Source organism: Dasypus novemcinctus, chromosome 22 (genome assembly GCF_030445035.2).
Source record: "Dasypus novemcinctus isolate mDasNov1 chromosome 22, mDasNov1.1.hap2, whole genome shotgun sequence".
NCBI lineage: Eukaryota > Metazoa > Chordata > Mammalia > Cingulata > Dasypodidae > Dasypus > Dasypus novemcinctus.
This window is the reverse complement of record NC_080694.1, coordinates 59,169,216-59,188,970: the sequence shown is the minus strand read 5'-3', so window position 1 is coordinate 59,188,970 and position 19,755 is coordinate 59,169,216. Positions and strand designations below refer to the sequence as shown.

The 19,755-nt window shown below is 44.1% G+C and overlaps 5 protein-coding genes across 5 annotated transcripts; 2 read left to right on the top strand and 3 right to left on the bottom strand.

Moving 5' to 3' along the window:
- Positions 1-2,878: 2,878 nt before the first annotated feature.
- On the bottom strand, positions 2,879-3,334 carry LOC101437586 (histone H2B type 1-C/E/F/G/I). The gene has a single exon (XM_004463514.4). The coding sequence runs from the start codon at positions 3,307-3,309 to the stop codon at positions 2,929-2,931; it is 381 nt and encodes a 126-aa protein (XP_004463571.1). The 5' UTR covers positions 3,310-3,334; the 3' UTR covers positions 2,879-2,928.
- A 274-nt stretch (positions 3,335-3,608) lies between these two features.
- On the top strand, positions 3,609-4,069 carry LOC101436319 (histone H2A type 1). Its single transcript, XM_004463511.3, has one exon. It carries the CDS (start codon positions 3,643-3,645, stop codon positions 4,033-4,035), a length of 393 nt encoding a protein of 130 aa, XP_004463568.1. The 5' UTR covers positions 3,609-3,642; the 3' UTR covers positions 4,036-4,069.
- Positions 4,070-4,616: 547 nt separating this feature from the next.
- LOC101443240 (histone H1.4-like) lies at positions 4,617-5,832 on the bottom strand. The gene has a single exon (XM_004463527.3). The coding sequence runs from the start codon at positions 5,760-5,762 to the stop codon at positions 5,202-5,204; it is 561 nt and encodes a 186-aa protein (XP_004463584.2). The 5' UTR covers positions 5,763-5,832; the 3' UTR covers positions 4,617-5,201.
- Positions 5,833-12,369: 6,537 nt separating this feature from the next.
- On the top strand, positions 12,370-12,746 carry LOC101435898 (histone H4). The gene has a single exon (XM_004463510.4). The coding sequence runs from the start codon at positions 12,384-12,386 to the stop codon at positions 12,693-12,695; it is 312 nt and encodes a 103-aa protein (XP_004463567.1). The 5' UTR covers positions 12,370-12,383; the 3' UTR covers positions 12,696-12,746.
- A 6,230-nt stretch (positions 12,747-18,976) lies between these two features.
- On the bottom strand, positions 18,977-19,436 carry LOC101434317 (histone H2B type 1-C/E/F/G/I). Its single transcript, XM_004463506.5, has one exon. The coding sequence runs from the start codon at positions 19,414-19,416 to the stop codon at positions 19,036-19,038; it is 381 nt and encodes a 126-aa protein (XP_004463563.1). The 5' UTR covers positions 19,417-19,436; the 3' UTR covers positions 18,977-19,035.
- Between the last annotated feature and the right edge of the window lie 319 nt (positions 19,437-19,755).

Here is a 19,755-nt window from a genome sequence, read left to right as displayed (position 1 = left end):
AACACCACCCCTTTTTGAATTTGAGAATTCGATATTTTTCCATTGTGGGTAAAACTGAAAGCCACTGATTGAGAGCCACAGCTGGAGAGTTAAATTAACATGCCATCACTTTAGGTGTGATGATTTTGCTAGCTTTACTGAAATTTCAGCCTCGCCATGAAATTCCCCCCTGAAAAGGGCACTGATTAGTAAACATGTACCTGTGAATAAGGACACATTGCCTGAGAACACAAAACATTTTATGGTCTGACATAGTTCCAATTCAGGATAAATACAACTAATACAGTAAGTGTCAAGTCAACAACACTTGGCCATCTGCCCCACAAATGAATCCAAATTTTGCAGGTAACTATTGAATTTATAGAATTTAAATAGGGGCCTATGGGACTAAGCAACTAATTTTAAATGTGTGAATCATAAATATACGAAACTGGCCTCTATACAACTTTGAAGTGTAATGAGGACTCACCCAAAGAGGAGTGTTTTTTCCATCTTTACAGGAATTTAGTGAAACACATACAGTAATCCGGAGAGACAAAAATAGTCCAAGAGCTGTGTAAGTCTTAGTTCATGATAACACACAATTGACTCCTTTTTCTTCAATGACTTTTCATTCCATTTAATTAATACTTACTTGTATGAACAACCTAACAATTATTGAAAATTTTGTCATGATCTTTTCAATTGCACATCTACATCATTCTCTTGTTTTTCCTTCTGGTACTATGATTAGATGCATGTCAGAGCTTTGTACTGCCCATTTCAGGTCACAAATTTATTGTGACATTTCTTTCACTCTGCTGCATTTTGGATACTACTTTAAGCACTTGTTATATAACTCACTAAACATCTTCAGCTGTGTCACACTGGCAATGAAGCATATCTGGTAAACTTTTAATTTTAATTTTCTCTTATAATTGCTATTATATATGTGTATATATGCATATATATAGTACGTGTGCACATATACATTCCTATAATTTCTATGTGGTTCTTTTTCCAAATCTACCAGGTCTTTACTTTGCATTTTCTTAGTCTCTAAATATATTTTGAACACTGTCATTTTATTTTTTTCAAGATATAAAAGTTCATCATTTGAAGTCTATCTGATAACTCCCTTTCTTTGACCTTTTATTCCCGTTATCTGTTGCTCTTGGTCAAAATGTCTTGTTTCATGACATGTTTGGTTAATTTCAATTGTCAAGTTGTTCACACATTATCTTTGATATTTTATCTGTGGGGATTTGTTGAGGCCAAGAATGAAGCTTGTTCCTTCATAGAGATTTGTATTTGCTTCTACCACTGTAGTCAGGAGACACAACCAGCTTGGTATCTCTCTAAATTATCAGCTTGTGTTTTTTTCACTCCACATGGTATGAATACCAACAATAAGTAAGCACGCAGACTGGCTGGCATGAAGTCCAAATTCTCAGTTGCAGAATCTACCTCAGCTCGGCAACAAGGCTCAGGACATATGCTGTCTTCTTTGCAATCATCCCAGGTGAGTATATCTGTGTGTTTTAGCTATTTCTAGTCCATCCTTCTATCTTGAGGACAGAGCTTTTGGTTTGGTGTCTCAGGTTCACAAGGAAAGATTTTTTTTTTTATACACAGTCTATAAAATCTACACGAAAGCCTAAAGTCGCCTGTGATCCTCAGGGTTTTGTGTGGCCAAAGCTCCTGGACCTAAGAGTTCCTCACTTTCTTGGCAGCTCTTCAGTGCTTTGAAGAATTAAAAATAAATTGCCCAGAATTTTAATTGTCCATTCGGTACTGAGTTTGCCACATTATGGTCATCCTATCCCCATAATCTATGAACCCATGTTTGCGTGGGAGGGCGTGAGGACACTAGAATTTCTAGCTAAATGATTCCCTACCTCAGGCAGCCTCACCCTCCAGCAGCACTTCTCCCCAGGCCCATTTCATTCCCTTCGCTGTGGTCTTGATCCATGATCTCTGACGATTGGGTCCTGTCCTTACTCCCTCCTACCTGCCTCCAGTCTCTCTTCCTGTTTCTTTTTCCCACAACAATTTAGTCCCCAGCATCAGAGATTCTTCGTGCCATCCTCCCTTGCCCAGCAGAAGCCTCATCTTGAAGGAGCTGTCCTTTCCTTTCTACCTTCTCGCATCTTTGACACTCCGCAACTTTTGGGAAAGGGCGAGTGGTAAAGGGGCCTCAGTCCTTAGGTAGCTATTATGGCCCGTCCACAGTGCCACCTGCAAGGATTGAGTACTGGGCTTCTCTCCGGTTACCTGGGGAACTTTTAGGCAGAGTGCTCACAAAAATTTTGGATCCTGAGTCAAGACTGTAGAGACCTGACTTTCCCGAAAGAAATCTTAGTAACTGAAGCTTGAAGGCATTCTACACTGCTTTCCTACCCCCACCCCTCTGTGCCTTGTGGACACTGCATCTCTTTGTCCCTTCCCTCCTCTGCTCAAGAGTCTCAGGGAGAAATTAACCGAACTGCAAAGCATGCTGGTAAAACCTTTTCAAACTGAGGCTTACCATCTCAGCCAAATTTATCAGTACATGTTTACATGATAGAAAGGGCTTTTGAAATAAACCTGTCTGTGCCAAGGTGCTGTCTTTCCAGTAGTTGCAGATCAAGCAGGATCAACTTAGAGACTGACACAGGAAAATTTAAGTTCTAAACTTTCTAAATGCAGTCATATTAGTATCTAGTAAGGGGATGCCAAATTAGTGGGTTCCAAAACTGTATACGCTCTTAAATGCTCGACTTAAGCTAACTATCACTATGCCAAGTTTCTTATTCAGTTAGGAAGATAAAGACTGGTAGAGCAATTTTAAATTGCAAGACAAGGAAATCCATTAGTAGCCTCTAAAAGAATTACAACTCATCTGTTGAACGCATGCGTGGCTCTGAAAAGAGCCTTTGGGGTGAGGCGAAAGGCGCTTCCCGGGGGCGCCTACTTGGAGCTGGTGTACTTGGTGACGGCCTTGGTGCCCTCGGACACGGCGTGCTTGGCCAGCTCCCCGGGCAGCAGCAGGCGCACGGCCGTCTGGATCTCCCGCGACGTGATGGTCGAGCGCTTGTTGTAATGCGCCAGGCGCGACGCCTCGCCCGCGATGCGCTCGAAGATGTCGTTGACGAAGGAGTTCATGATGCCCATGGCCTTGGACGAGATGCCGGTGTCGGGGTGCACCTGCTTGAGCACCTTGTAGACGTAGACCGAGTAGCTCTCCTTGCGGCTGCGCTTGCGCTTCTTGCCGTCCTTCTTCTGCGCCTTGGTCACCGCCTTCTTGGAGCCCTTCTTCGGGGCAGGAGCGGACTTGGCCGGCTCAGGCATGTTGGAAAGAATTACCCAAAATAGATGAAAGAATGTAAAGTGAGCACTTCTGCGTACACGCTCCGTTATTTATATGCCTTCTATGCAAATGAGGGCTTACAAAATGTCGATTTCTGATTTGACAATACACTATATTAGTATACGAGGAATATGCAAATTAGGTGCATCATATATACGTTCTTATTGGTTGGCTTCTCAAAAGATGATTTCTAACCAATCAAACTTTGCATAGTACACTTCTACCCAGCACTATAAATAAGTACTTATGCTCGGAGTTAGCGCATTTCTTTCCTGTTTCTGTGGTTAGAAAGCTTTCTACCCGTAGTAGCCACCATGTCCGGACGCGGCAAGCAGGGCGGCAAGGCGCGCGCCAAGGCCAAGACGCGCTCGTCGCGGGCCGGCCTGCAGTTCCCCGTGGGCCGCGTGCACCGCCTGCTGCGCAAGGGCAACTACGCCGAGCGGGTCGGCGCCGGCGCCCCGGTCTACCTGGCCGCCGTGCTCGAGTACCTGACGGCCGAGATCCTCGAGCTGGCGGGCAACGCGGCCCGCGACAACAAGAAGACGCGCATCATCCCGCGCCACCTGCAGCTGGCCATCCGCAACGACGAGGAGCTCAACAAGCTGCTGGGCAAGGTCACCATCGCGCAGGGCGGCGTGCTGCCCAACATCCAGGCCGTGCTGCTGCCCAAGAAGACCGAGAGCCACCACAAGGCCAAGGGCAAGTGAGCTCTTTGGCTGCCGAATTGGACCTTGGTGACGGGCGCATCTTTTAAACCAAAGGCTCTTTTCAGAGCCACCACCTCTTCCGTAGGAAGGGCTTGCACTTTCCTTTTAAAGTGACTATTTTGGTTTGTATAATAAGTCAGAATTATGTTAATTACGTAGTACAGTGTTTTCAGAAATGTGAGAATTTTTCAAGGTGAGTTAAGTGTATATTTAACAATGGAGCATGCTATCAGGATTACAAAACTGGTTCAGAAAGATGAGAAACTGAAAACTGTCTTGCTTTGTTTTAAGAGCACGTGTAATTCACATTTTTACATTTCCAGCTGTGACTTGACAGTGAACAGACAATTTTGGAGAGGAAAGCAAAACCATACATATATTCTGGAAGCAAACCTTCCTTGTCTCTCTTAACCCAGGCTTACACATGAAAACTTTGGTTTTTATATGAAGACTTGTAAAATGCTAATAACATCAAACTGCAGTTCTGTGTATTTAGGGTAACCACATTAATTACAATAACTAAAGGGAAAGTTGAAATTTCGACTAAAATATTTAGTTGCCTGCATAGACGGTATGTGGGAAAAAATCACTTGGCCAATAGCATTCTGGCGCGCGCATTTTAAACTACTCAAGAGAGCCAGTTTCAGGATCCATCATTTAATGCAGTAATTTCGTTCAAGGTCTGCTGGGGAAAGCTAAAGAACCTTGCAAATAAAGATGATTCAGGGGAGAAAGTGGTAGGAATCATCATCTACAATGGGAGAAGTGGAGGAGATGCTATTGGTCGAAATGCTACAGGGATTTTTTTGTCAGGGGTGAACATCTCCCTTGTCCAATCAGAATGTGAGTCTCTGTATACAGAGGCATTTTCCCATCAGTCTGCTTTTCAGGAGCTTTGTGAAGGCTTGTACTAGCAGTCAGCTCCAAGTCCACAGGCGGCAGGGGGCTGGTCACTAAGCCAAGTCGCAGGAATGCCGACTTTTAACTCCAAATGTCCGCTCGTTTCAGCGCCAGCCTCGATCAGGGGCTGTAACTAAATCTACCCCCACGCCCACTGCCAGCACCCCTGCCGGCCGCTAAAGAAAGTCACCATTACAAGCTCCTTCATAGATCCGTTAGGTGACTCTGAAAAGAGCCTTTAGGTACTGAGAAAGCGGACAACTGTCTCACTTTTGGGGGGCTGCTTTCTTCGGCTTGCCTGCTTTGGGCTGGGCCCCCTGAGGCTGCGGAGCTCTCGACTTGGCTGGACTTCCGGTCTTCCTTGGCCTGCCTGCGTTCGCCTTTCTCGGGCTCTTCGCCACTTTTTTGGCCACAGCTGCAGCTGGCTTAGCCTTCGGGGTCTTTCTGGCATTTTTCCTCGGGGTGGCCGCCCGCGTTGCCTTCTTGGGCTTCTTGGCCTTGGCCGCGCCGCCCTTCTTGGCCTTGGGCTTGGCCTCCCCGGGCGCCTTCTTGCTGAGCTTGAAGGAGCCGGAGGCGCCGGTGCCCTTGGTCTGCACCAGGGTGCCCTTGCTCACCAGGCTCTTGAGGCCCAGCTTGATGCGGCTGTTCTTCTCCACGGCGTAGCCGGCGGCCGCCAGCGCCTTCTTGAGCGCCGCCAGGGACACGCCGCTGCGCTCCTTGGAGGCGGCCACGGCCTTGGCGATGAGCTCGGACACGGGCGGCCCGGACGCCTTGCGCTTGGCGGCGCCCGCGGACTTGCGGGCCTTCTTCACGGGCGTCTTCTCCATGGGGGGCGCGATAGGAGCGGCAGGTGCAGTTTCCGACACGATTGTAGGGTTGTATATTCACAAAGCAAGGGAAAAGAAAACCACAAAATGTCCCGGGGCGTGCGCGCAAGCCTGCCGAGTGTATACGTAGAAAGCGCCGCTGTGCGCTGATTGGCTCCCAGCCCGGCCGCCGCGCGTTTCGGTGTTCTCCCGCAGTTGTTTGTTACGATTCCGGAACGCAAGAAATGAAAAATTCCCGCGAAGGAATCACACCAATTCTATGCCACAATGAACCCGGACGGCTTAAGCTTTAAGAATTTACGATTTTCTTTCTCATGTGGCCTCGGCCTTTCCCGAAAGCCTCCACCTCTCTGGCCACGTCACAGGTCAGAGAGACAACTTTTTTGAAAGTCGTTTGAAATATAAGTTCTTCCTTTTGTGCCTGCAAGTACTTGCTCTCTAATAATGTTCTATACATTCTTTGCTTCTTATTCGCTCAACAACTGCTTGATTTTCATTGAGATTTGCCCAGAAAAACTATTTTGAATTAGGGGAAGTAATACAGGCTCTTTCTGGATCTGTGTATCAAAATAGTAGTAGGGAATTACGGTTCCTTCTGCCAAGAAAAGTCGTTCTTTCAGGCTAAAAAGAGTTGTGGATTCTTGTGTCTCTTAGGAGGGTCAATTAATTTTGGGGGTTAAGCATTCCACATTTCTCTTAGCAAAATAGGAAAGCAGTGGTCAGTGAGCCTTGAGACATGCTAGTTGTGCCTGGATTGCAATAGCTGATCACAGAGGAGATCCGAGGAAAAAAAGAAGGGAGACTCGGATCCCTTTATGGAATTAAAAAATATTTTATTTCTATTGGTTTTACGGAGGGGATCAGTTATTCAATGCCCACGAGCTTTTCAAGAACAGAGAGTGTCAAGCTTGGGAAAGATAAATTTAGGCAAAGTATTTAAGTAACATAAGGAATATGTCTTTCTCATTCTTTCTCTCTCTTCTCTCTCATCTCTATATCTCTATCACTACCTCTATCTCTAATCTCCCTCTGTATGTTTAAATATCCCTTGAAGGAGAAATTGTTTTAAAAGTCATGGTTTACATTCACTACTACATCTCTTTTAAAGCAAGGATGTTTATAGGAACCATCATGGTACATGCTCAATGTTGAGGAAATTGATAGCAGAAAGTGAGTTAATTTCATGGTCTTCACTCCTCAAAGTATGTATTTGTTTCTAATTAGTATGTGTTTCTTTTCAAACGTGTACAAGTGTATGTTGCACTAAGAGGTGAGGATTTCATACCTCTCCTTTGTTTTCCTCAGAAGCCATAGATGTCTGTTTACTTCACGCAGCACATCTACCTTGAAGATACAAAAATTAATACGTTAGTGAAATTTAAAGGCAAGAACCCGGCTCAACAGAAATCTTTTTACCTTGAGTGTGTATTCATTTCCTGTGGAGCTCATGTATTCCTAATCTTTTAAAAATGGTTTTGACTAATCAAAGAAGCACTGTCTCAGCCATCTCCTACATCTGCGTGTAGGAATTCTCCAAGGGAGTGCCCCATTCACCTTCTTGCTTCATGACTTAACTTTGTTTGGCTAACTCTGAACTCTCCCTTCAGTCTTGTCCTCTTGCCCAAATGTTCAAATCTGCATTTTTGTGTGCTTGCTAGATCTACCCAATCCAGGTTCTAGACGACCAATCTCATTTCAGTAGCTTCCAATCAAAATACAACCCTCCAATTGACATCCCTATACGTTTTATCAAAGTCATGGCTCTCCTTTTTCATTTTCCTGGGATGGTTGTAATTTTGGCTCTTTAGTTTCTTGACTGGACTGACTAGTCTCAGTCTTCTAATGACCTCCTTCCTCTCAGCTCTCTCATTTTCCTGGGATGGTTGTAATTTTGGCTCTTTAGTTTCTTGACTGGAATGATCTCCTCCTTCCTCTCAGCTCTCTAAGCTGTCAGTCACCTGCTTCATTCCTCACGATGAAAGAGTCTTCAAGTGAGCTTTGAGTTGATACGGCTGAGTGACGTGACCTGGAGCAGGCTGTGAGGATGCGTGTCCTGGTTCCTTCCTCCTCCACTCCTTCCTCGCTGCAGCGGCAGCAGCGCCCATGGTTCCTTCACGAACATGTAGCTCTTAGCCCCCACCCAGGAAGTATACATGTTCGAAGTGACCGGCCAGGAGAAGGTCACCCAGGCTCATGATTGTTGCATGAGGATAATGCTCCAAAAGATCCAGTTGTGCTCCTTGCAGGCAGCTTCTGGAGGATTAGACTGCCCTGGCTTGGGGTTGGGGGTTGGCATGGAGGCCCTGAACACTCTGGAAGTAGCCGGTGCATGCCTGTAGGGAAAGTCCATGCTTCCCTGAGTGTTTAAGACTCCCAAGGTGGCCAAGCAGGAGGAGAAGATGGGCTAGATCAAGTGGGGCATCCAATACAACAGGCCCTTTGTCAATACCAGGCCCACCTTTGGGAAGAAGGGACCCAATTCCAACTCTTAAGTCCTCCGCAACTCGGGGTTTCTTTAATAAAGCCATTTAGCCTGGTCAAAAAAGAAAATTCATATGGCTCATCTTCCTGGAGCTTTCTACTTTCAGAATAAACTCCTTTGTATGGCATTCAAAGTCTCATATATGGCTTGAAATCACCATTATCACAGTGTGATTTAGAGAACAAGTACGGATTTTCCAATCACATAGATCTGTATTTGAGTTGTTTTGCAACTTACAAACTGCATGATCTTGGTCAAATTATCCAACTTTTTATGGTATCTTTTTCTACTTTTCTTCCTCCTTACCATCTCCCTCACCCCATTTTTAAAGTCAAGGTATACTTCGGAATAATCTGATGACATATCTTGAAATGTTTATCTGTATCATTCTTCATCTCTAAAACTGGATGAGACACATTTTTTGAACTTCTTCATTAATTTCTTTAATGGCCATTGTAGACAACTTCATATTATGTCCTTATTTTTCTATTTTTAAATCTTCCTAGTAGATTGCATGAAATCAAAGCTATGGAGTTGGTCTTAGGGATATGAAATACAGTCACTTATCTAATAGAATTTGCACAAATATATACAGACAGTACTTGTGGGATGAGGACTCATGGGTACCCTTCCCCATCCCATTGCTTTATTCTCTCACCACAACTACTGCCCAAACACTCGTTTACTGTACCATGGTACCCTGTACACTAGGGCTGACACGTAGTGGGTGCTTCACTCTTATTCATTTTAAATGAGTAAGGGCCATATCTGACTGCTGGGGTTCTTATCCATCATAGAAGTTGTAGAAATATTATGACATAAGTAGTTTTTATCTACCATTGAGCTCTGAGTGGCCCATACTATGCCTCTCAAAGCTTAGAGTGTTTTAATCTTCACATTAGTCCAGACAAAGATTTCATGCTTTAGCAACCACTGTCCTAATTAGATAAAGTAAAGGAACCAGGAATAAAATACGGATTAGAGTGGACTTACTGGTATTCTACTATAGAACTATAGGGACTCTAACAATGGAAGAAATTGTATCATTGATGTAGAGACAATGGCCACGGGAGTTGCTGAGGGCAGGGAGAGGGAAAAAGAGGTGTGATGTGGGGGAATTTTGGGACTTGGAGTTGTCCTGAATGATATTGCAGGGACAGATGCAGGACAATATATATCCTACCATAACCCACTGAATGGACTGGAGGGGAGTGTAAACTACAATGTAAACTATAATCCATGCCGTGTAGCAGTGCTCCAAAATGTATTCACCGAATGTAATGAATGTGCCACAGTGATGAAAGAGGTTGTTGATGTGGGAGGAGAGTGAGGGTGAGGGGTGTGGGGCATATGGGAACCTCTTATATTTTTTAATGTAACGTTTTTTGTATTCTATGTATCTTTTTAAAAAAAAGACAAATTTTTAAAAAAGAAAGAAAGGAACCAGAAAACAATGAATCTTTTGGTCTCCTTTACTTGTTGGGAAAATACAATTCTGCCAACAAAAAAACTCCACTGAAACAATATAGAGGAGTGAGAGAGAACACAATTAATTACTGAGTGGGAACTAAGAGATTTACACATATAAGATAGCAATAAAGTGACTACAAAGATAAGACAAAATATCACACATACAGCAAAGCAGAAGAAAAAGCAAAGACTTCTCTTATCTCCTGGAGAGACAATGTGGCTACATCTTGTGACAATCTCTTGTATATATTGAGGGAGACCTCTAACTTAATTCCATAGACTTATTTTTATAAAATCTGGAGGTTATTTGACTACTGGTCTTAGAGATAGCTCTACTTGGTAAAAACTGGAGATTGAATTTAATTCCTAGATGGATTTATCTCTATTTGTAAAATTAGAGTAAGAACTCAGACTTACTATGTCTCCAAGGCAATTCTTTAAGAAAAGGGGGAGGGAAAATAACCTCTGCCTTTTATGAACAGAGAAAATTATTACATCTTACACTTCTACACCTCTATCCAATTCTTTTTTCTTTTTTTAAAACATCAATTTTATTGATAATTATGCTTCATTAATATGTATCCATCCCATTTTCTCATTACTCATATATCATCTTCATGCCAATATTAGTGGAATTTCCTACTGCTCTTTTCTGCAGATTTATGAAATCCGGAGTCTTTCCAGGCTTTCAGGATGTCTACGTAATCTATTAACCATTTCTGTGCTTTGCACCTCTTTGGATATTTGATGAAACTTATGGATTCCTTCCACAAATAAAATTTTTAAGTGCTTAAAATAGGGCACATAGGATTATAAAGAAAATAACTATATTAAAATTATTAAAAATCTGAATTAGTGAAATAGCAGCATATGTGCTTCTTCACAAATGCATTAAATAACTATATACCTGTATGATAGAACTACCACAATTTAGAAGGAGTGATGTGTTTAAATGATATTTTGAGATACTTACAACTATAATATAATATGAACATAGGACAGGTACTTCCACTTCTACTGTGTTCGTTGCCTACATTCATAAATGGAGGAAGTGCTGAGGTTCATTTGGCGGATAGTGAAAATAAAAATTGAGTTTTTCTTCTGTACAAGTTCCCAGATCCCCTGAGTCCTGTCTACACATCCCTATTCATGGCTCCCTGCTCTGGAATCTGTTTGCACACACCCTAAACTCCCGGGGCAGCTGTGGGGAACTTAGTTCACCTCACAGGCCGGGGAGGAAAAGCCAATCTTATCTCCAAAGCAGCTGGCACTCCTCCGGGGGATTAGGGATCAGTGATGGCCTAAGGACTTATTTTGAGGGGTTCTTTTTTTTTTCTCCTACGGATATTTATTTATATATAAGCAAATATATTTCTTATGCCCTATTTTAATTTTTTTTTACACAATTGTTTTACTCACTGGCTTCTTTCACTTAACATATTTTGAATGTTTTTTTTTTCATGTGAGCATAAAGATATCCCTCTTTCTACTTAGAGTTTTTAATGTATTGATAGAGATCTAGGTGACTTCATATGCTGTGTAAACAATGCTGTACATGAGTATATCTGCAGGATACCTTCTTGGAGATAGACTGCTGGGTCACAGTTGTGTTTTTGATATTATGTGAATATTTTCACACTGTCTTCCAAGGAGGTTTTTACCAATTGACTCCCTGTCCACATTCAGGAGTTCTTCAAACTAGGTTTCAGCAAATCAGTCTAGCGCTGTAGGTGCATCTCTTTAGACGGGTGAGTCAGAGCAGCCAGAATAAGATAATAGTCCTAATAACTAATGCATAGAGGGTGCTCATTTGCAGCTATCGTTCTAAGCACTTTGAACAGGTTATCTCTTTTAAACTTAAACCGCCTTTAATACAGGTTTTTTAATAGAGCATATAAATGAGGAAACTGAGAAAGCTTGGCTCCAGACACGATATGCTAATGCGGTGGGGAAATAGTATTAACAGATAGAGATGCTGAATGCCCCCATCCATGATCAAAGGTACAATAAATACATAAACCCTTGAACTCACAACAGATGAAGGGTCTGCTCGCTATACCTATTGAGTAATTTTTTTTTTGCCTGATTTCACCTGTAAATGTGGAACCTTTGTATACTTTCAGTTTGCTGACAGCTTATCCAGCCTGCCTGACAGGAAGCCCTGCTTTGTTAACTGGACAGCCATAAAAGGATAAAACTAATCCTAGAAACTTAATAAATACATGGCTTGCTTAAGATTATATTTAAAGCCTCTACAAGGCAGTACAGCAGGTATTAATGAATTATTTTATACTCTCGGAAGTCTGAAGGACAAGTGTCAGGCTTCTTTGTGAAAAGTGGATGAATTGGTGCTCTGAAAGAGAAATTGAGTAACAGCAGAGAATAATAGCCGGGCGAATAAAACCACTTAGTGGCTGCAGTTATTCTATATATACACGTAGACATATATAGGAGCGTTTATTACATCCCACCCCCAACCTCCACTGTCGCCTCGGGCGCCCCGCCAGGTCGCAGGTTTCGAGCAAGGACAATGGCGCGGAGAGGCGGGGACTGACTCAGGTTCCCGCCCCTGCTCTTGGGGTTTTCAAACAGGTCCGCCTTGGTACTATAAAAGGGCTTGAGGAGCCGGCGCAGAAGCATTCCCTTTTTCGCTCGCATAACTACTCGTCATGTCTGGTCGCGGCAAGGGCGGGAAGGGCCTGGGCAAGGGCGGCGCCAAGCGCCACCGCAAGGTGCTGCGCGACAACATCCAGGGCATCACCAAGCCCGCCATCCGCCGCCTGGCCCGGCGCGGCGGCGTCAAGCGCATCTCCGGCCTCATCTACGAGGAGACCCGCGGGGTGCTCAAGGTCTTCCTGGAGAACGTCATCCGCGACGCCGTCACCTACACCGAGCACGCCAAGCGCAAGACGGTCACGGCCATGGACGTGGTCTACGCGCTCAAGCGCCAGGGACGCACGCTCTACGGCTTCGGCGGCTGAGTCTCGGTGTTTTCCCGTGGCAAATCCAAAGGCCCTTTTCAGGGCCACCTATGTCTTCTTTTGAAAGGGTTAGTAACTCTTATTTGGAAGCTTTCGGAAACATTCTTTGTGGTCCCTACATTACGATTTCTAAGTACTTTGACGCTGTAGTCACCCTTTGGGTTTGATTAATTTGTCTGACGTAACGTCTCTTGCATGTTCTGCGCATTGTTGCAAAGCCTGACGCTTAAGCTGCTTTACTGCAGGCAACTGATTTCTGCTTAAGTTCGTGCGACAAGTTTAGCACAAAGGGCTCTAAAGCATTAAGCAAAAGACAGGTAAGGTAAATAGTGTCGTTAAAAGAAAAGGGTGGGCGGTGCTTAGGTCCTGTGTTAAGCCTGCCTTTCAGGAGCTCAGGACAAGTTTAAAAAGTCCTTAGAGAAAAACAAGTGGAATGTGCAGGCACTTCTGAATTCTGTGAGCTACAGTCTTGACTGGATTTTGCTTTTCTGAGGAGCTCTCCTTCCCTCTGACCAGAGCTTCTGGTCCCTTTTGTCAAATCCAAAAGAACCCTTTACTGATATCCTTCTGCCAATATAGTGTTTGTTTACTGAGTCCTTTCCATCTTTTTCTGTTTTGAATAGTGGTAGACTTTCACAAGCTTATCTTACCCTCCAAATGACAGATGAGGGCACTGGTAGCAGGCCACACATGCCTATCCAGGTCTCCATGTGCAAGTCCCACTCTCTTTAAGTCCCTCATGTCAGGAATGACCCTGTTCTGCTGTGCCTCTATTACTGTAAAGTGAGCAAATTCTATTGGGAGAAAAGACAGGTCACTCCTGAAAAATCCCCCCAAGAAACTTCAGAAAATAAAACCTATTGTGAAGACACCCAAGGATACAGTGGCATACTGACAGTCCCGAGAAATTATAGAAACCTTATCTGTTGCCTTCTTCCCTATTCCTACCAGTTATAATGGTGCTGCTCTAGTTTTGAGCAAGAAGCGCTCATAAGGCCCTAAGGTTGTGGTGAGGTCCCTGGCCTACCACAAAGCGCAGAGCTACCCCACAGGGCTGAACGAATCACAATGGATCTGCTCCATGAGACATAATAACTGTCTTTAAGCTGCTTTATTATTGGGTGTCTTGGTTATAGCAGCTTAACTTTACACAATATAGTTTTGTTTTCTTAATTTAGCAATGTGTCTCTCCTTCCATTGGTCAAAGCTCTTTTAAAGAGACCTGATCCCAAATGAGCTTTCCTTGGTAGCGCCTCTACTATTTTCCACTCTGAAGTGAACACAAGATGGGAGCTCACGTCAACAGACCAAAAGCTAGATCATCCATGTCTTTAACAGTGGTAATATGAATGTTTCAAAGCATCGTCTCCCCTTAAGATGGTAGTTTAACAATTTGTGTATTAAAAACTCCTTTGACAATCTGCAGATGTTGAAAAACATCCATATGGACAAACATTCCATGGAATCATTCGCCCTCTGTGGCTTCTTCAAGGAACTTCCGGAGCTTCCTGTGTCCCTGCTAACAACATGGGCTCTAGGATTTTCGGGCCTGAGACCTAAAGATCCAAAATTTAAGTACAGAGAGGAAATGGCAGCCATGGACCTGCATATTTTTGAGAAGTTCTAAAATTTCATTAACACAGAATGCAAAACAAATAGGCCATTCTGGAAATTTTTGATTCTTAGAGTTCTGAAGGCCCAAATCTGACTGAATCTCACAAGACTCAGGTGTAAATAAAAACAGGTATCTTGTTTTCAGGCTAAGGAAAATGTTCATAACTTTTGTCTTAAGGCCCTTTGAATTCATTTTCTATTTTAGCAAATTTAACAAATTCATCAAGGCCTATATATTTAATAGTTCTATATCACTAAACAAATTATTTATTATTTAAAAGAAACATTCCCCAAAACAAAAAAAGATTAAACAAGCTAACTAAATAAGAGAAACATTCCCAAAGAACCCTCTTGAGTGAGAAAAAGGAGCTGAAGCCTTGTTCAGAGGGATGCTTAATTTTAGCAAATCTTTTTATCAACTTACTTACCATCTCTATGCCTCACTTTCCTCTTTTGTAAATTGCAGATAATGCCAGTACCATCCTCATAGGTTTTGGGGTAAAAAAAAATACGTATTAAACATTTTTTACCAGTGCATGGCACATGGTAAAAATGCCATATGTTGACTATTGCTATTATTACTAGTATCATCACTCCTTGTGGTAAAAGAGAGACACAGAGAAAATGAGGCACTTGAAGGATGCAGACCTGCATTTTGAAGTTCCAGCACTCCCTTATCTTTTGGAAAGCACACCTCCTGATGTCTTACCCCAAAACCCTTCAATGATCTGCCATTGCTCTTGGCACAAATCAGTATTATGGCCTAAAGCACTGCAAGGTCTGACCTCACCCAACCTTCCAACCCAACCTCAGAAGATTCTCTTTCTCCTTTTTGCCCTTCCCTTCCAAATTCCCCCCGCCCGCCAGCCACAACCCCATACAGTTTCTGGAATTCCCCTTGATCCCTGCAGTCTCTGGGCCTTTGTAATTTTTTTCTCTGTCCCACACATAGAGTTCGTTGATCAACTACTCCCATCTCAGCTTAACCAGCATGTACTATCGTACTATGCAAGTCTCTCAAAGCCCCAAAGAACTGGCTGGACTAACTCCAGATTGATGTGTTGAATTAGGACCAACTTCTTAGGCTGGGGAGGGCCTCCAGTTTTCCTGAGCACATGATGGCAAAGAAGGGGGTGCCTATACAAAATCGAGGTGGTATTAGGAAGGAAGGAGAGGAAATGACCTGGGTGGTGGGGGCAAGACCTGCATTGCCTGCTACCAGGGCCTTCCAGGCAGACAAGGATCATCTGGGCTGACAGAGTGGGTAGGCATGCATTCCTCTTCCAAGGCCAAGTCTCAGTTAGGTACTGAGGATCTCTAGAGCGGAGGTTCTTTTTTTAAAATTAATTATTTTATTTTTTAATTATCCCTTTTTAAAGTTAATAGAGCACACAAAACATTACTTTAAAAAACATAAGTGCTCTCTTGGCCTTAGCGCCGTCTTGTTGGAAACCTCTGCGCCATGGGAGCGAAGGGGAGGAAGAAGCGAATGAGCAGACTGAAGCGCAAAAGAAGAAAGATGAGGCAGAGGTGCACCCATGGAGACGAGGGGAGCAGGAATATGGAATGCCACAGGCCCAGTAACCTGGTACAAGTGATTGACTGTGTGCTCCTGTCTAGAACTCTACACAATGGATCCAGAACTTCCAAGTCACCAAACTTCGTGAGCACCTCTGAGAGACACCCACCTTGTTCACACCAAAGCAGTCGCGTTGGCCTTGTGCCCTGGTGACATTCTGGACTAATTCTGTTCTCAGCTGTGGCCACGCATTAATATGTGTAAAATAAATAATCTCTTCTGCTGTCTTAGCTGAAGAATCAAATAAAAAAACAAAAACAAAACATAAGAGGTTCCCGTATACTCCACTCCCCACCCCTATCAGTTTTTTTAATTGAATTTTTTGAAGATACAGAGATCACAAAAAAATGTTACATTGAAAAAATACAAGAGATTTCCTTAAGGGCAGAGGTTCTTAAACCTGACAGTACATCAGAATCCCTGCCTGGGGCTTCTAAAGCACCCATTGCTGGCCCCACCCCCACGGGTTTTGTTTCAGTAGGTGTCAAGTGGAGGCCCAAGAACTTGCCCTCTAAAGAAAGTTCCCAGGGTATTGGGGCTGCTGCTGCTGCTCTGGGGACCACACTTTGAGAACCTCTGATGAGCCCAGCGAGCTCACTAGAGCCCCTGCCCTTAGGGAGTTTGCCATATGGTGAAGGTTCTGGATGCCAAACAGTGATGTTTATATTTCTTTTGCAAACAGTGAGAAGTTATAAAAAGCCCCTGAGCCTGGAGAATCTGGTGGTGGGAGAGTGTGTGAACTGGAGGGCGATGCTGGTGATGAAAGGACTAAAAGAAAGGCCCAAGCCCAATAACAGCCCCAGGGGGAGCAGAGATATGAGAGATAAATCAGAGGGAGAGGAAGGAATTTCATTCAGTATTTGTCAAATACATTCAATTTCCACTGTGCCTGATACAGCAGTGAACTAGGCAAGGCTCTGCTCTTATGGGGCTTATATCCCAGAAGGGGATGGCAGACCAAAAACCAGCAACAATTCAGCAAGGTAATTACAAAGAGGAGTACTGAATGCTCGGTGATGCTTTAGATAAAGTCGACAACAACGATCTAGGGAGTAAAACTTGCAGGTGAAGGGAACTCTTGGTAGGAAAACAAAAAACAAAATTCCCAAGGGCAGGGAGGAGTGTGTGTGCAAAAACCAGAAGATCCGTGTTTGCTGGGAGATTAGTGAGCAGGGGGGAAAAGGTGAGGCAAAGCTGGGAGTCAAACAGGTGCCTGAAATTATTGGGCCCAGAGAAGCTCAGATTTTTATTGTACATGTAATGTCAGTCTATTAGCAGGATTTTAAGCACTCTGTGGAGAATGAATTCTATGAGATTATAAGCAAAAAGAAGCAGATGCGTTTTTAAAAGGATATTGCAGATATTCACATATCTCAATAAAACTGATTTTATAAAAAGTTTATTGCAATAATCCTGGTGAAATTACTAGAACTGGATTGAGGTAAAAACTAAGAGATTTAATTCATGAGCTGATTTCTATAGGCGAAGACATAAGTAACATTTGAGGCCTTTATAAGTGTAAGAAAATGTGCCAAGCTCTTTACCTACTCTACCCTTTCAAAATCTATGTTGTCTGCTATTCTCCCCTTTCAAATGTCAGTGACTATGACCAATCCTGTAGCTAAAGAAGGCAGTGGAAGGAAGAAAAGGACGGACTTTTACACATAGCGTGTGTCTGGTTTGCTTTCCAACCCTCAGAAAACATAGATTTTCATGCTTTCAAAAAGACCATGATGGCTCGAAGGTGAAAACTAGATTCATTATTCACAGAGGAATTTAAGTACGATCTCAAACAAAAATCAAGGTGAACAAAGTTGAGGTACAATTCTAATTTGATCATTTGAAAATAAAACTGCCTGTGTAGTTTCTGTATCTTGGTAAGAGAGTGAAAGGGCAATCTGAAAGCCTGGTGAGGCGTGTTGATCAAAGTTCCTCCATTTAAAAAAAACTTCCCCAATTGACGTTAATTGATGGGTGGATCTGGGATTTCCACTGGCAGGTGAGGTGCCCCCATGCCACCCTTTCTCACCTCTCTTCCCAAGGCACCTATCTGCTCGCAGTGCCTAGAGATGAGTCCAACAGGGTCACTCTTTCTGGAAGTCTTTTCGGCAGACCTCGGTGTTCACGCGACCGTTAGAAAGCACCACCAATCTCAACGTTTCGCTCCCACACTGCCCTCTGACCTGCCCCTGGGATGCACTTTCTTCGTCCTTGCCAGGAAAGAGCCAATTATTGAACTGAGCAAGGGAAGGAGTGCTGGAGGAGGGATGGGTGGAAAGAGTTGGACTCAGAAAAGAACTTAACAGAAAAGAAAGGACCGGAGGCTGCGGAGACGATCTTCACATTCTGTGGTCACGCTGGCGAGGAGATTCAGGAGACTGAAGACTTGAGGGTTGTTTTTTGCACACTTCGTTTGTGACAGGAAGGAGAGGAGGAAGCAGGATTTTATTCATCCCCATTAGAATTCAATGCAATAACCAGCACCTTTTAAAATTACTTGAAAAAAAGGAGAATGCAAATTAACATTAAGAACACACATTGTTCCTTTAATGGAAAGCAGCCGCCGCCTCCCTAAGTAAAGTCCATCAAGAACCTTAGACGGTTTAAAGACCTCTTAAGAATGCTAAGCGCCTAGGGCAAAAGGTAGGGGTGGGGGCTAGGAGGCAAGGAAGTTACGAAAAAACAAATCCAAAAACGTGGGGGCGGAGACGCACAAAGAAAAACGTCATTACGTTTCCCAACAGCGGGACTTTCAAATGTTGCTATAGCCTACTTTGCTACAAGGTCATATTTGACAAAAAGCAAAGGGCATTTCCACGGCGTCTTCCTTTCTTCCAGAAAGGTCAGCACGAGCCAGAACGCCTGTGCAAATTCCCCAGTGGAGGAAACCTTAGGGGTTCGGGCTTAAAAGTAGGCCGGGCTCGCTTCTACAGCTGGCAACACTGGCACAGGGCTCGATATCGAAAGCAGCATGTAACCCCCGAGAATCCGCAACCCCGATACAGCACTAAAGTGCTTTGCTAAGCCTTAACTCTGAACCGAGGAGCGCTGGTGGCTCAAGTGGCAGTGCGCAGCTCTGACTGTGACATTGTGAGTGGCTCTGAAAAGAGCCTTTGGGGTGAGGTGAAAGGCGCTTCCTGGGCGCGCCTACTTGGAGCTGGTGTACTTGGTGACGGCCTTGGTGCCCTCGGACACGGCGTGCTTGGCCAGCTCCCCGGGCAGCAGCAGGCGCACGGCCGTCTGGATCTCCCGCGACGTGATGGTCGAGCGCTTGTTGTAATGCGCCAGGCGCGACGCCTCGCCCGCGATGCGCTCGAAGATGTCGTTGACGAAGGAGTTCATGATGCCCATGGCCTTGGACGAGATGCCGGTGTCGGGGTGCACCTGCTTGAGCACCTTGTAGACGTAGACGGAGTAGCTCTCCTTGCGGCTGCGCTTGCGCTTCTTGCCGTCCTTCTTCTGCGCCTTGGTCACCGCCTTCTTGGAGCCCTTCTTCGGGGCGGGAGCGGACTTGGCCGGCTCAGGCATTTCTTCACTGTTTTAGTCTTTTGAAAGAAAAGAATTGAAGCGCAGGCTTTAAAAATCCTGCTTATTTATAGGCCGCCCTATGCAAATGAAGACTTCCGTTATGCTTCCGCTGATTCGTCGGATGCTTACAGGGCGGTATGCAAATGAGGTATTCTAGAGCTACGCTCCTATTGGCTGAGTCACAAACGCCATCTCCCCCAGTCAAGGCAGCGTCTCTAACCTAGTGTAAGCTGTGTGGGTTTGTTCCTTTTTTCTGAAAGAAATTTGTTGAATTTAGAAAGTAGGAGTCGCTGTCACCCGTGCTTTGAAAAGCCAGGAAGGCTAAGCTCGTGGCACAGT